The following is a 12,509-nucleotide window of genomic DNA, read 5'->3' as shown; positions in this document are numbered from 1 at the left end:
TCAACAAAGATCCATCTATACTCAGTGCCAATGAAAACGCAACACTTGAAGATTCTTATATTTTTTTAAATCGATGAGGATTTTTATTCCGTAAACTCTTTGGAATTAATCATAGGCCATTTCTATACAGTAAAAATAAAAAATCACGTCCAAATTTGTTGACAAAAAATAAGGATAAAGAACGAAACTCAAGGACCCCCAAAACCAAAAGTCACAAAGCGGTCCCAGAGGTGCTGCAGCTCAGTGTAGCATCCTGCTGTGGCGTGGTCACACGTGTTCGTCCAGTTTGAGGTCTGTCTGCAGCTGAGCCAGTTTCTTCATGCCTCTGTTGCATCCTGACTATGGTGGACACATTGCATCCAAAACGGCACACCACCTGCCGAGCAGAGATTCCGGCCTCCAGGAGCCCCATAGCATGGCATCTGTGGTCACGTGTCAGTCTGGGCATCGCTGAGTTATTGCAAATGATTTTGGTGCTTTTCAGCTTGTCTTTATATACAGAACATGACCACTCCTTAACTGACCACAATTCCTTAAGTTGAGCAGTTCATTGCTGAGCGATGAGAAAAACAAGTCTTATGAATGCAAACAAGTTCATTCAAGTGTGACAATAGCTCAACCCGTCTCAGGTTGTTAAGAAATTGTCTGGAATTATCTTATACAGGTGAAACTTAAACATATTGATGCAGCTCTGGAACAATAGAACACATTCAAGTGTTGCGTTTTCATTGGCACTGAGTATATTTGCTTTCGCTCTACATTATCATAATGGACAAATCATCCTACCGTCATCATTTACATGTGCTAAGTCTATCCTTCACACTGATTGGTTTGTACAACGGCGTGTATGTGATGTCATCCTGTTGTTAATTTGGCTCATTTTTAACTTCTTCTGTTAGTTTTTCTACAACAGCAGCCGTGCATAATTACCAGTGATTGTTCGAAAAGATCAAACTGTGAAAAAAGTGTTATTGCGCAACCAGACCACATCGAACTACATCTTTTATTTGGACCAAAGACTTGTTGAATGGTCTGCGACGTGGTCCAGGGCACTGTGGATTCAATTAGAGTCAAACTAAAGTGGGTTACACACTTAAAGAGAATTGGGCTTTTTTTGTCCCAATTTTCTCCCTCCCCACTGAGGACAACAAATGCCAGATTATCTTATTTTATCTTAGTTAGATAGTTAGATAGTTAGAATATCTTAGATTTATCAGATTATCCTGTGTTCTGAGGTGTGTTAAGAGTGAATTTGTCCCGTTAATCGGCTCCGAAACGGTCGGGGCCGACAGTCGTAAATATTAAAATTGTTTAATATTTACACCAAAAAATCTTCATATGTGGGGAAAGCCGTCGACTCCCGAGCAGATTTTATTTTATTCTTAGTTCATTCTTTAGTTTATATGGGCGTGGTGTTTTATACACCTTTTTAGCTTCTACCTCTCTCATGCACATGTTTTTTGATGTTATTATTCATATGTTGTTATAATACTTTTGTCCTAATATGTATTTTGGTAGGTTTTTTTTTTGTTTCTTTTATATTCTAAATCAACATTGTTTTAATCTGTTGTGCTAAAAAAAAAAGAAAGAAAGAAAACTGAAGAAAACATGACTTTTTCTGTAACTGAACATAAAAACAAGCATCTACAACCACTGCGATTTATCAACCTACATGGGTTTTATTGTTGAATTAATGTTTCTGTGTTCAGTACAGAGATTCCGAATGTCCAAAAAAGACACATCTAATGTCACTAGTGGCTTTTCCATTGACCCTCAAATTGCGGAAATATAACTTGCGCATAAAAAATTTAGCTCATGGAAAAATGACAATTTTGCCAAAAGTCTCAGTTTTCGATTAAAAGTTTTTGCGCTGGCAAGAGGTGGTTTTTTGAGTGTAGCACAAATGGTATATCACACAAAACTGCAATGGAAAGACGTTTTTTCGCAACTAGAGTCAGGTGAATTAAAAAAACGGATGTTGACGTATGTTACAAACGAAGAAGAAGAAGAAGAAACATGGCGCAGTATGTGTGGACACACCAGGAAACTGAATCATTTTTTAATTTAGTACGCGATAGAGGGGTAATATATAATAATAATGAATATATCTGTAAATCAACACCATATTTACGTTTGTCGCCATGTTTATAGAAAGACTTCTCGTGTCATCTCGCGATAATAAATAAACAAATTATCGCGTTTGTGATTTAATGGAAAAACCGACATTATGCTCTTCTGTTTTTTTTCAACATTCAGTAAATATGGGTAAAGTTTTGCGCAGATGTCCAATGGAAAAGCAACTACTAAAAAGATGAGAAGCTGTATTTTAAATAAATTGTTTCAATGAATTGAATGTATATGAGTCAGGAAGCTAGCACTTAGCTTTAGCTCAACTCTGATCCCCTTGGGCTCTTGTTGTAATGCCCCTTTTGTCCAAATATGATCACTTCTGGGTCCAAAAAGCCAACATGACAAACCACAAAATACTAGCTTCAAAAGTGCAGTCCAGAAACCAATCATAGTTTCTCCATCCATTGATTACATACAGTCTACGATTCACACATTTCACACCAACCTTGTTTAGTGCGAAAACGTCATAAAATAAATGGAAGACTACAACAAAGATGACCCTGAGATGCACCGACATCACAAATGACAGGTTACGAAACTCAAACTGATGTTGTGCACAACTCAAGTAACTGCTAAAATCTTACGAAACTCACTACTGAAGGTCATTTTAATGGTAGAGCGGGGATTTCCCAAGAAATTACTGCACTTTCCCAAGTTTTAAACATAAATACAGGATGTTTCGTCTTGTACACAAGAAGTAGAAAAAAGGAAGTAGTTGGGGTTATTTTTAAGTCCAGTAAATCCAAAGATACAGCTGAAAAATTACCTGCACCACGCTCTGTTAGCTTTCTGGTTCTTTTAGGTAAGAACCAGGAACTGAACCTTAGTGCACATCAAAAACACCCAGTGACACAGAAGAAATAGAATAACCAGTGGACAGTGAAGATGAAAAGAGGATTATGAAACCAAGGAAAAAAACTGTAAATATTTATGTTAAATCGCAGAAACCTAGGTAGATACAGCTGATCACAGAGAACTGACTTTGCCTAAGTTAAAAGCATGTGAAATTAGGTAAATAAAAAGCATCTGCTGCTAAATTAGTCACAATATTGAATCAAATTTCAAAGTTTCTGATGGCTTCTCTGATGCTTTTCCATTACAGTGAATGAGCCTGGTTGTCTTCTCAGTAACAGGAGGAAAATCTATCAGTTACAATAATGAAAGCCTTCTATGCCTTTAGGCCAGGGGTCTCAAACATGCAGGTTTCGAGGTTAGCAAGGTTCCAATCTGGCCCCTTGGATGAATTTTGAAAGTGCAAAAGTTCCACAGCCTTGACTTTGACATTTTAGTTCAGGTTCCACATACAGACCAATACGATCTACAGTCAAATAATAACAGCAGAATAACCACCAAAAAATAAGGACTATACATTTAAAGTAAAAAAAAAAGAGTACTTTAACCCTTTCATGCATGAATTATGAGAATCTTAGTTGAGGTTTTGTTTTTTTTTTGTTTTTTTGAGTGTTTTTATTCCTCCTTAGGCATGAAAAAAACAATGAGATTGAGGTTTTTTTTTTTTGGTTTTTTTAAATAGATTTACAAAAATGTCCACTCAGCTACACCATGAATTTTATTCTTGAAGCAAAGAAACATGTATTTAAAACCCAATATCATAAAGTGATATGGAAACAGTGAAATAAAATCATGTTTAATGCAGCTAATCTGATGTTTTCTCACATTTTTAACATATTCTAATACTAGTTATTACTCAGTTCATGGAGATAATATGCAAAAAATAACCATTAACAATTGATTTCCACTCAAGAACCAATCAAGAACAGCAAAGTTACAATAATGGTATGAATTGCAATTTATGAGATGATGCATAAGTGTCCACTGTGTTGGTTAATATGGAACTAAAACAACTAAATCCATGAATATACAAGAGAACAGCTGGAGAAGAACTGTCCACTGTAGTGACCACTATGCATGAAAGGGTTAAGTTTAAATTATTTAGAAATATTGAATTGAGATGGTAGATGTGTTTTCGTTGTTGACTTTTTTTTTTTTTTAATGTTATTATTATGGTGTAAATGCTCGATGCTGTACACATTTAAGTTGACGTAAGCAGTGTATTAGTTGAAAAGGATAGGCAAAAAAATAAGCTTTTGCTTCTAGCCTATGCCCTTTTTTGGTTTTTATGTTTATTACAATTGATGTACTGAGTACAATGACTGATGTAAAACCAAAAATAAATTTATTCATTCATTCATTCCTATTTTCTTCTCATTTGATGTGATAATAACGACAACTTCAAATTTTTGTCATTGTTTTAGTGCAAAAAATAACATTAAATTATGAAAATATTTACGTATACAAACTCTCCTGTAACAATAAAATGTGAATAATCTAAACAAATATGAACAACCTGAAATGTTTAAAGAAAATTAAGCACAATTTTAACAATTTCCTGAGCTTAGTGTCTTTGTAGATCCGATCCATAATGCACATGTATGAATGATAAGTTGAGGCGTAATATTGTTAAAACTGCACTTAATTTTCTTGAGAAATTTCATTTTTTTCAGAATATTATTTGGATAGTTTATAAAAGTAAGTATTTTCATAATTTAACCCTTTCATGCACGAATTATGAGAACCTTAATCCAAATTTTTTCCTGAGTGTTTTTATTCCTCTTTAGGCATGAAAAAAACAATGTGATTGAAAATTTTCTTCTGAAAAATAAATAAAAATAAATAAATAAAATAAAAATAATCAAAAAAGTTAAAAAATACGCAAAAAAACAATAATGAAAAAAAAAAAAAAAAATCTTATGAACCTATTTTTAATGAAGTTGCAAAAATGTCCACTCAATTGGACACCATGTGTTTAATTTTTGATGCACAGAAACATGTATTTACTGATAAATTGTGTGAAAACTATGGGGAGGGCTTGTGATTGTGGGGGTTTATGCTCAGGGGAGATCGATATAATCTTATCAATTCATGTCAGAAAAGATATGTAGTGTCTTAAAATTTTAACAAAGATATGTGTAAAAAAAAAACAAACAAACAAAAAAAACAAACAAAAAAAACGAAAAGAACAACAAAATCCATAAATATACAAGAGAACAGCCGTAGAATAGCTGTCCACTGTAGTGACCAGTATGCATGAAAGGGTTAATGTTTTTTGTTTTTGTTTTTTTTGCAGTAAAACAAAGACAAACATTCTGAGTTGTCATTATTTATAGGTTATTATGCGATTATTTTACTGGAGATCAAATGTGGCCCCTGAAAGAAAATGAGTTTGAGACCCCTGCTTTAGGCCCAGTCACAGAAAACTAATGTTACTACTACTACAGCGACCGCTAATGTTATAAATAATAAAGGTTACAATGATAAGAACAAGATAAGAAAGTCACACAACAGAGAGTGTTATCTGAGCATGAACGCAACTGATTAATCCTTGGATTCACGTTACATTTTCCAGCACAAAGACAGAATCTACCAAGCGAAAAGTTCAGGGTAATAAGTTACAAACCAGAGAGGACACAACCGAAAGCTTCTCAGCATTATTACGGTCTGTCAGTGAGTAATATGGTTAAGGAGTTACTTATATAAACAACCAGGAACTGAACTTTGGTGCACCTCACACACCATCAATGACGCAGAAAAAACAGAATAACCAGCGGACGGTGAAAAGTTGTTTGACAAGTGAAGATAAAAAAGAGTGAGAAGAACAGTGTATTTTACTTAGAACGTTTTTGCACAAAGAAGGAAATGAGTCAAACTACTGCAGCTTTAGGTTGTCAGACGTTGTAAGTGGATCTGATGAGTAACACGCAGCCATAATGGTCCTGTGCAGTGTACAGGGCGGCCCCTATAACCTGACAGTTCTCATGCCAACACCGCTGCAGCCCCTCAGGCAACCCAACCTCCCACTTCTCACTAACGTTTAACGCAGCTGACTTTGTTAAGGTCACGCTGAGTTCATGTATGATTATAGCAACAGTATGTCTGGATGTCTGTGGGTCATGTTTTATGCTGAACGGTTGGTTTTTGATGCTTTAAAAACATTTCCAATAAGTTTGCAGTATTTCACTTCATAATATATATATATATATATTTTTTTTTTTTTTTTTTTTTGCAACAAGAAGAAAGTATGACAGCGTATTCAGGCCACATAAGAAAATAAAAACGCTTGTCACTACGAGAATGAAGTCGTTATATTTTGAGAATAAAGTCATATACAGGGTGGGGAAGCAAAATTTACAATATTTTGAGGCAGGGATTGAAAGACAGTGTATGACCAATTAGTTTATTGAAAGTCATGAGAATGTATTTGCCACAAGAAAATGTCCATAATAGAAAATGTTTTTATTCTATGTGTCCTCCTTCTTTCTCAATAACTGCCTTCACACGCTTCCTGAAACTTGCGCAAGTGTTCCTCAAATATTGGGGTGACAACTTCTCCCATTCTTCTTTAATAGTATCTTCCAGACTTTCTCGTAATAGTTTTGCTCATAGTCATTCTCTTCTTTCCATTCAAAACAGTCTTTATGGACACTCCAACTGTTTTTGAAATCTCCTTTGGTGTGACGAGTGCATTCAGCAAATCACACACTCTTTGACGTTTGCTTTCCTAATTACTTATATGGGCAAAAGTTTCTGAAAAGGTATGGATAATAGTGTTAGGTATGATTATGACATCAATATATGTTTGGTTTCAAAACAATTGACGTAGTGCCTGCTGAGAAAAAACAACTAAATGTTCATTGTAAATTTTGCTTCCCCACCCTGTAAGGGTCAAAACGCAGTAATGTCCCATCAGAGAGCGAACTTTAATTGATTGCCATTCCAACATTTATTTCAATATAAAGTAGCTCCTTATCCGACAGAGTGGAAGTGCTGCTGGGTCTTCTTCGTGGTGATTATCCACAGGTGCTCTTTGGAAACTTGTGGTGTGTCTGGCTATTTAGAGTAAAAAATAAAAAACATTCAAAAAAATATTCCAAGGCACACTGTAGGATTTGTGTAAAATAAAATGCCTTTATTACTTTATGGCAATCTTTTAAAAGATGCCTTGGAACATTTTTTGAAATCTAGCAGGCTTATGCTGATTTTTTTTGACTCTATAAAGTAGCTCCTTGTTTTGGATAATCCCTTATGGTCCAACTAAAGCAAAACTCAATTTAAAAGTAAAAATGTGGTCATTTAGCAACATTAACCTGTCAAACTGTCTGTAAAATGTCCTGTCAGAGAGATTTCCAATACTGTGATTAGATCCATAATGAGAATAAAGTCGTAGTTTTATTATATAAAATCATATTTGAGTTCATGTATGATTATAGCAACAGTATGTCTGGATGTCTGTGGGTCATGTTTTATGCTGAACGGTTGGTTTTTGATGCTTTAAAAACATTTCCAATGAGTTTGCAGTATTTCACTTCATAATATATTTTTTTTTTTTTTGCAACAAGAAGAAAGTATGACAGCGTATTCAGGCCACATAAGAAAATAAAAATGCTTGTCACTACGAGAATGAAGTCATTATATTTTGAGAATAAAGTCATATAAAGGTCGAAACGCAGTAATGTCCCGTCAGCGAGCAAACTTTAATTGATTGCCATTCCAACATTTATTTCAATATAAAGTAGCTCCTTATCCGACAGAGTGGAAGTGCTGCTGGGTCTTCTTCGTGGTGATTATCCACAGGTGTTCTTTGGAAACTTGTGGTGTGTCTGGCTATTTAGAGTAAAAAATAAAAAATATTCAAAAAAGTATTCCAAGGCACACTGTAGGATTTGTGTAGAAATAAAATGCCTTCATTACTTCATGGCAATCTTTTAAAAGATGCCTTGGAATATTTTTTGAAATCTAGCAGGCTTATGCTGATTTTTTTTGACTCTATAAAGTAGCTCCTTGTTTTGGATAATCCCTTATGGTCCAACTAAAGCAAAACTCAATTTAAAAGTGAAAATGTGGGTCATTTAGCAACACTAATCTGTCAAACTGTCTCTAAAATGTCCTGTCAGAGAGATTTCCAATACCGTGTTTTGACCCATTATGAGAATAAAGTCATAGTTTTATTATATAAAATCATATTTCATTATATAATGACTTTATTCTTGAACTATTGCAACTTTATTCTTGTTAAATAATGAGTTTTTTTAAAACCACAACTTTCTTCTCATTATATAATGACTTTATTCTCGAAATATTTCAACTTTATTCTCATAGTGACAAGGGTTTTTATTTTCTTATGTGGCCCTAATACGCTGTCATAAGTATGGAAGTAAATCTGTCTAATCAGATTTTGAATTATAAAAGCCACTGAATTTCTAGCACTGAATTTTTTTGCACTGAAATTAAGTATCTGAATTTTTTTGTCTTTAAATTTAACTATGTTCATCAATTTAGAATTAAAAAAAAAGCCAGAAGCAAAGAATTCAGATGCAAAAAATTCGGACGCCAAAAGTTGTCAGATAAACAGAACCACAGTGCTGCAGTCTCAGACTCACAGTTTGTCATGTCTTTTATGGATTGGGATTGTCTCTCTCAACTCACTATATATTTTTTATTAGTAAGTTTTTATTTATTTTTTTTTATCAATTACTTGAAATTTCAGGTTGACCCCATTTGAATTCCTGGTGACCCCACATGGGGTCCCGACCCCAAGGTTGAAAAACACTGGTTTAGCCTTTCATCAGGCCCAGCCAGCATGTCCATGTGGGCCCTAGAAGGGTTCCATTTGGGCTGCGTATAAGGGTCCCAAGTGTGTTTGTCTGCAGTTACCATGGTGGCCCCACATGTGTTTGCTCATATCAGAATCAGAGATCTGAATATCTCATATTACTTATTTTTCACGCTATTTATCCCACAATATTTATCTTTCATACCATTTGTACTACTTCTCATGTTATTTGCACTACTTAAATTCTATGTTTTACAAATATCTTAGTTTGCAAGACTTTTTATTTTTTAATGCAAATATCTATGCCTTTTACTGATATTTGTTGTCTTGTTGTCTGATTGAAAAAAAAAAAAAAACTTTTAATAATAATGGATTAGATTTATATAGCGCTTTTCTATGAGCGTATACTCAAAGTGCACACAGTGGATCCATTATTCATTCACTCTCACATCATCCCTCTGGTGATGGTAAACTACATATGTATCCACTAGGGCTGAAAGATATATCGTTATCGTATTGATATCGAGATATGAACATTCAAGATATTAATATTGAAAAAGCAACGATATATGCTCGCCCTGCATGTACACCTCTGGAAGTCACAACAAATTTAATTGATTTGTACTTTATGTTAATGTTGATGACTGGCAGTGAGTTCTTATAAATAAAACTGCACTTTCCACATTCTTTCGTATTATGATGTTAGTATTTTTCTGAAAAATGCTTGGTTTTCACTGAACCCGTAGTCATATCGTATCGTATCGATATCGAGCTATCTGGCATGAATATCGAGATATGAAGTTTTGTCCATATCGCTCAGCCCTAGTATCCACAGCTTCCCTGGGGCAGACTGACGGAAGCGTCGCCGAGCAATCTGCGCCTACGGCCCCTCCCACCACCACCGAACATTCACACACATTCATACACCAGGGTGAGTAGCAGCACTGGAGGCAAGGGGGGTGAAGTGTCTTGCCCAGGGACACAACAGCACATGGACAGAGCGGGATTCGAACCGCCAACCCTTCGGTTATTGGATGACCCGCTCTACTATCTGAGCCATGGCCGCCCCCAATTTTAATCAATTACTATAAATTTCAGGCGACCCCAAGGTTGAAAAAACACTGGGTTAATACAATATATCATAAATGCATGGGGTGAACCAAAACGTACACAAAAGCAGTCGAAGTTGCAGCCTCTCTTACCTTATTGGAGGCCATGTCACTGACAGAGCGGTAGGTCTGGATGGTCTCCAGCTGATCCAGACACCAGTCCAACTCCTCCATCGTCTCCATGGCCAGTTTCTGGTACGCCTCATCTGTCAACACGCAGCCGGCACACAGAGACATACAGTCAGAACAGATGGGACACATGGAGGCTGAGCGCTGCCCTGACACTCCCAAACAACATCCAACCACAGGTCCTGCCATGGGAGCCTGCTGCTGCTGCTGCTGCTGCTGCTGCTGGTGAGGGTGGGGGGCAGCTACAGAGGGCACCCGGCTGCAACGCTCCTTCATCATGAGGAGGAGGTGAATCTGTGGCGAGCTCGTCGGACTCGCAGCTGTCAGCGGAGGGGAGCAGAGGGAGGCTACGTACGTCCTATACACTCGCTCTGTCGCCTGCTCTGTGCATATGCACCCCATTCCCCCCCCGCTGAGACCCTCAGAGCATTTACATGAAGTCAGCCCCCAAGAGCAGGAAACCAGACACCACCCTCCACCCCCAACCACCACCACCAACCCGCATACCCCCCCTCAACAGACACACACTTTATCCCACATTACAGGAAGCACACAAACACTTCTAAACTTGCACAAATATTTAGATATACCAGCTCTGACACTTTCTGTGTGGTTTGTCTTTGTCTGACACAAACAGAACTGAAGTGAAAGTACTAACATTACACTTCAGAGTCAGTAAAATGGTCCCTGTCAGTGTTTTATTATTATATACGATGTCTCTTACTCATTTTACGGCTCCACTCATATATATATACGGTGCATTTTATTGCTGTAGATGTTGAAGGTTAAGCTCATTTTACTACTTCACGCACCGTTGGGTGGTTTCTCTACAGCAGTGCGTCACATTCTTAAAGATCAACATATGTGTTTTAGTGTCTCTGTCTGGTGAGGAGAGCCGTATATCTCAATAAAGTCGGCTTCTCATTAAACACGTCTGGTTCCAGCTTCGCGACGATGCATTTTCCAGGGATTCCAAGATAGGTTTAAGAGAGGAGGAGGATTTTGTGAACTCACAGAGGAGAAGTTCATTTGTCATCTTATCACAAACATACAAAATCAACACAACTTGGAGGAGAAGGGGGTGAACATCTGTAACGTGAAAAGGAACTAAAGCTGTCAGAGAAAATGCAATGGAATAAAAAAAAAAAAAAAAGTACAATATTTGCCTCTTCTGTAATGCTATGTATATGTAGCATAAAATAAATATTAAAAGTATTCGGTTACATTCCATCACTGGTGGAAGTGATGAGATTAAATTTCCACAGTCTGACTTATGCTGACCGGTGTTATGCAATGAGCGTAATAAGAACTAAATATTGACAAAAGACACGTAAGAGCCATCGACAGACAGCGATACTGCGCAGTTCAAACAGAGGGTGAGACTCAGAACCCGGTAATGGTTCTATGTGTCTCTAGAGGTCTTCGCGTATAAGACATGGGATATTTTAATGAGTCCACCGAGAGTTCAAAACATTGTTCATATTGGTCTGGTGTAAAAAAAAAAGGTAACAGCTGCTGTGAAGGCACGTGTGAGCTTTGTTTTGCAGCGAGCGTGAGCTGAGCTAAAGGCCCGACCACATTAGAGAAGAATGAAGCTTGCAGGAAAAAAAAATACAGGAAATGGCATATACTGTATATTAATTTTACTAGAAGTGAACCTGGTTTCCGCAATGTTTAGCAACAAGCAGTGTGTGTGTGTGTGTGTGTGTGTGTGTGTGTGTGTGTGTGTGTGCTGTTGTGCACATTCTTCATGCTTTAGCCTTTATTATAACTTATCATTTTGCTTCTTTTCTTTGCACAAGAAAACTCTCCTGTGTAGCCACTGCTTAGTTTTATTGAATGCACTGTTTTATTCACTTCTGCCAGCAACCAGAGGCATCTATTGATATGAAATTATTAATAACTTTTGCACCACTAATCCTATTAATACATTTTTTAATCATTTTTATTTTTACTTACAAAATCCCAACAACAAGAAACTACAAGTTACCAGAAATAAAAAAAAAAGAAAAAAAAAAAGCAAAAAGCAAAACAAACAAAAATAAAGACCATAGCTACGAGGGAAAAACAAACAAACAAACAAAAAAAAAAAACAGATGACAAAAATAGGACCAATGGCCCTGTAGCTTACCGGCCAAATTAAAAGCTTTGGGAAATGTATCCAGATGCCATTTATTATCACCCAGTTCTGTGTATTTATTCTATTACAGAAATAGCCCATGTTTTGCTCATATTCCAATCAGATCTGTAAAAAATTCAAATTCCAACTTGATAACATTGATACTGATTTATTGGATCAATCCACTTCCTATCTGTTATAATGGGAAAATTTGTCAAAGTCGCACCAAATCCAGAATCAGATCCGGATCAAAATAATTTCAATACCTTACGTTGACTTCATCATAAAGAAGCTGTATACCGGAAACAAAGACTGAAACAAGTGTACACTATGGAAAGAATGACCGCATCATTACAAATGAAAATGGATCTTTTTAAGCAGAGATGGCACA

General features: G+C 36.3%; 1 protein-coding gene across 3 annotated transcripts in view; it reads right to left on the bottom strand.

Annotated features, from left to right (window-relative positions):
- Positions 1 to 12,509, bottom strand: part of pde4ba (phosphodiesterase 4B, cAMP-specific a) — a 586,891-nt gene that overhangs the window by 38,071 nt on the left and 536,311 nt on the right. For all 3 annotated transcript variants that reach the window (XM_030131421.1, XM_030131422.1, XM_030131423.1), the window contains one exon: positions 9,964 to 10,076. In XM_030131421.1, the coding sequence (XP_029987281.1) occupies positions 9,964 to 10,076 (113 nt within the window). The remainder of the gene's footprint in view (positions 1 to 9,963; positions 10,077 to 12,509) is intronic.

The sequence above is a fragment of the Sphaeramia orbicularis genome, chromosome 4, assembly GCF_902148855.1.
Source record: "Sphaeramia orbicularis chromosome 4, fSphaOr1.1, whole genome shotgun sequence".
NCBI classification, from domain to species: Eukaryota; Metazoa; Chordata; class Actinopteri; order Kurtiformes; family Apogonidae; genus Sphaeramia; species Sphaeramia orbicularis.
Note: the sequence above shows the minus strand (reverse complement) of the source record. Positions and strands in the feature narration are given on the sequence as shown.